At 55.7% G+C, this 3,272-nt stretch overlaps 1 protein-coding gene across 1 annotated transcript in view; it reads left to right on the forward strand.

Annotated features, from left to right (window-relative positions):
* Positions 1–2,981, forward strand: part of PDX1 (pancreatic and duodenal homeobox 1) — a 52,175-nt gene extending 49,194 nt beyond the window's left edge. The window contains exons 7-8 of the mRNA XM_010572804.1: positions 1,387–1,882; positions 2,593–2,981. Of these exons, the coding sequence (XP_010571106.1) occupies positions 1,387–1,882; positions 2,593–2,981 (885 nt within the window). The remainder of the gene's footprint in view (positions 1–1,386; positions 1,883–2,592) is intronic.
* Positions 2,982–3,272: the final 291 nt, after the last annotated feature.

Here is a 3,272-nt window from a genome sequence, read left to right on the forward strand (position 1 = left end):
CCCCCGAAACCCCCGGGGCAGCCGCCTTGCTCCTCTCCGCTGCTTCTCGGGTCTCCCCGGTGCCCGGGGGGGGGCAGAGCCCGTTTCCCCTCCCGACCCCCCCTTCTCCTGCTTGTCGGTGGGTTTTAGCAATAATCGCACTTTTCCAGGTGAAAAACCCCAGGGCAGGGGAAACAATACACAAACGAACCCGAGCTGCCAGCGAGGGGAAGAAACTCTATCTAGGCAGAAAGTTCCGCTGCCCAACAATATTTCTGTCTCTGCCTGCACAATGTTATCGTGTCCCGCGCCTTTGTCACGCCTCTACGGCAAATATTATATTAATGGCTTATGTTCAAATAGACAGTTGGAAAAAAAAAGGACTGGAGTATTAAAATCGCCACGAAATAGTTTGGGAATTGCGTGGGGCGGACCGAGGGGGGGGAGGCGGTTCCGCTGGGAAGGGGAGAGGAACTCGGCGGCAGATATTGTGCCGGGGTTGGGGGGGGTTGTGGAGACAAAAATCAGATCGTTTTCCTTGGGTCGAATGAAGTTCGGGAATAAAAAAAAAAAAGAAAGAAAAAAAAATATAAAGCCAAACTCTCGAACTACCTCTTTTTTTTCCTCTGTCTGCTGTCCCCGAGGAATGACAAAACGAGCAGCAAAACGAAACTTTGCCGGTAAAAGCGGAAAACTCTTCCCTCTCCTTCCCGCTTTTCCCGGGAGGTGCAGGCAAGGGCTGTGCTGCACCGTTCCACGTTGCGCGCGGGGTGTGTGCACGCACACGCAGGAACCGGGGCACGGGGCACGCCCGGACAGCGAAAAGGGCACAGGGCTATGCCACCCTCGTAGCCAAAGCCCGGGTTGTTTTGTAGGGTATATTTTACAAGCTGTATAGCCTAAGGATTTATTTTTTTTTTAATGCAAACCCTTGGGGTTTGGGCGTCCGCGGATTCTGCGGGGCTTTGCCTTTTTAGTGCCAGGGAAAGGCACCCAGAGAAGCCGCTGAGACCCCCCGTGTTCACCTTCCCGGTAGCACTAGTTTAATTTACCGTAACAGAATGAAGTTTTTTTTCAGCTCCATACACACGCATCGTGTGTGTCCAGAGGTTTGTATTTACAAACACTATGCATAAACGTTTATTTTAAGACATATTTTAATGTATATACACGTAGGTGTATATACATAGGTTTGTATTTACAAACATTTTTTATGTATATACATGTCTTTTTAATACATATCTTCAAATATATATACACGCACATAAGTTTGCATACGTAGGTTTCTATTTCTAGCCATTATATGTATAAAATCGTGGGAGCAGGTAGGAGAGAGGCGGGGGAGCCGGCGCAGGTCTCTTGCAGTGGCTGTTTCCATCTGGCGGTTTAAACCACCGTTCCCTCCAGGTGATATCCCCACCGAAAACCGTACCCAGCCCTCGGCAGCAGCGGCCGGGAGTTTGTGTGCCCACCCCCGGCCCCTCTCGCTGCCGCCGCCGGCCCAGAGCCCACGCGGGACGGCGGCGGCAGCGTGGGGAACGGCCATCCCGCTCCTGTCGCTCTTTCCGGGAAGGAGAAATCCGAGGGTTCACTAACCGGGCGAAAAGGAGGGGCTGCGGTCCCGCTCCCCACCCCGGTCCCGCTCCCCACCCGGCAGCCCACCCGCGTTGCCTCCCGCGGGGGGGCCCCGCTGCCGGGAAGGAGCGAAACCTCCGAGGGCCCAGGGCTGCTCCGTGGCGACATCCCCGGAGAGCGCTGCCCGCCGCCCAAGATTCCCGTTCCCTGAGATTCCCCCCCCTTTTTGCGGCCGGTGGCGCCGGGGGCCCGCGGCGAGACCCCGCCGGGTTCCCCGCCGCCTCCCCGGGACCCCGCCGCCACCGGCCGGCGCCTTCTCCGCCCGGTCGTTTGCTGGAGAGGTGACATTTATCCTTTTTTTTTTTTTTTAATTATGTTTCGTTCGGTTGCTTGTGCGTGTGCGGTACACACGAAAGTATTATTATTATTATTATTATTATCATCATCATCATCATTATTATCATTATTATTGTTATTGCTTTGGTTGGGGGTATTGGTTGGCTTTTTTGTTTGTGTGGGGTTTTTTCCCGTTTTGTTTTGGTTTTGGGGGGAAGAAGTTCTTGTTCTTTTTCTTTTTCTTTTTCTTTTTCTTTTTCTTTTTCTTTTTCTTTTTCTTTTTCTTTTTCTTTTTCTTTTTCTTTTTCTTTTTCTTTTTCTTTTTCTCTTTTCCTTTTCTTTTTCCTTTCCCTTTCCCTTTTCTTTTCCCTTTCCCTTTCCCTTTCCCGCAAATCTGAGCAATTGCCAGGCCCTGGATCCAGGAGCCCTTCGCAGCTTTCAGGGACACACCAACAGTGACGGTCGAGCCCTCCCGGCTTGAGGCACGGCACTTCCCTGAAAACTTCAACCAAATTATTGTAAGGAAAAAAAAATTAGGATAAAATAAACCAGCAGCAGTCTCAACTGTCGCCACCACCACCCGCCTCGCTGCGCCCCGCGTATCCTCCGCGCCGCGTAGGGCTGCGGGGACGTGTCCCCCCCCCAGCCCCAACCCGAGGGGGCGGCCGGGGGGGCCGGGGCTGACTCTGCCCTTCTCTCCAGGGGGATCCTACGTGGTGGAGCCTGAGGAGAACAAGCGGACGAGGACGGCGTACACCCGGGCGCAGCTGCTGGAGCTGGAGAAGGAGTTTCTCTTCAACAAGTACATCTCCAGGCCGCGGCGGGTGGAGCTGGCTGTCATGTTGAACTTGACCGAGAGGCACATCAAGATCTGGTTCCAGAACCGACGGATGAAGTGGAAGAAAGAAGAGGACAAAAAGCGAGGGGCGGGCAACAGCAACGACCTCGAGGGAGACTGTGTAGTGTCCTCCGGGGAGCTCCGAGGTAAGGAGGATCTGCAGCCGTGCCCACCCGGGAACCTGCCCTCGGGGGGCTCCAGGGACCTGCTGCCCCCCAGCCTCACCCCCAGAAGGCAGCAGGACTCTCGGTGAGCCGCGGGGAACCCCACGGCCCGGGCCGAGGAAGAGGAGGGCCGTGCCGTAACCTTGGCCGACCACTCGCCCGCCTTCCCCCGGGGAAAAACTGTGCCTCTACCCCGAAACTCCCAAAAATGAAACGAAAGGTGTCGGGCTGTAGCAAAAGAGAAGCCGGAGGAGGTCGCAGCCCGGCCAGCCCCGCTTTCCCCGGGTACCCCCCGCCGCAGCGGACCCTCCGGGGCAGCTTCCCCGGGGGAAGGTGGGTCTCGGGCGGCCGCCGCGGAGCCGAGCAGCCCGGACCTTCCC

Source organism: Haliaeetus leucocephalus, unplaced genomic scaffold (genome assembly GCF_000737465.1).
Source record: "Haliaeetus leucocephalus isolate CR32 unplaced genomic scaffold, Haliaeetus_leucocephalus-4.0 Scaffold351, whole genome shotgun sequence".
NCBI lineage: Eukaryota > Metazoa > Chordata > Aves > Accipitriformes > Accipitridae > Haliaeetus > Haliaeetus leucocephalus.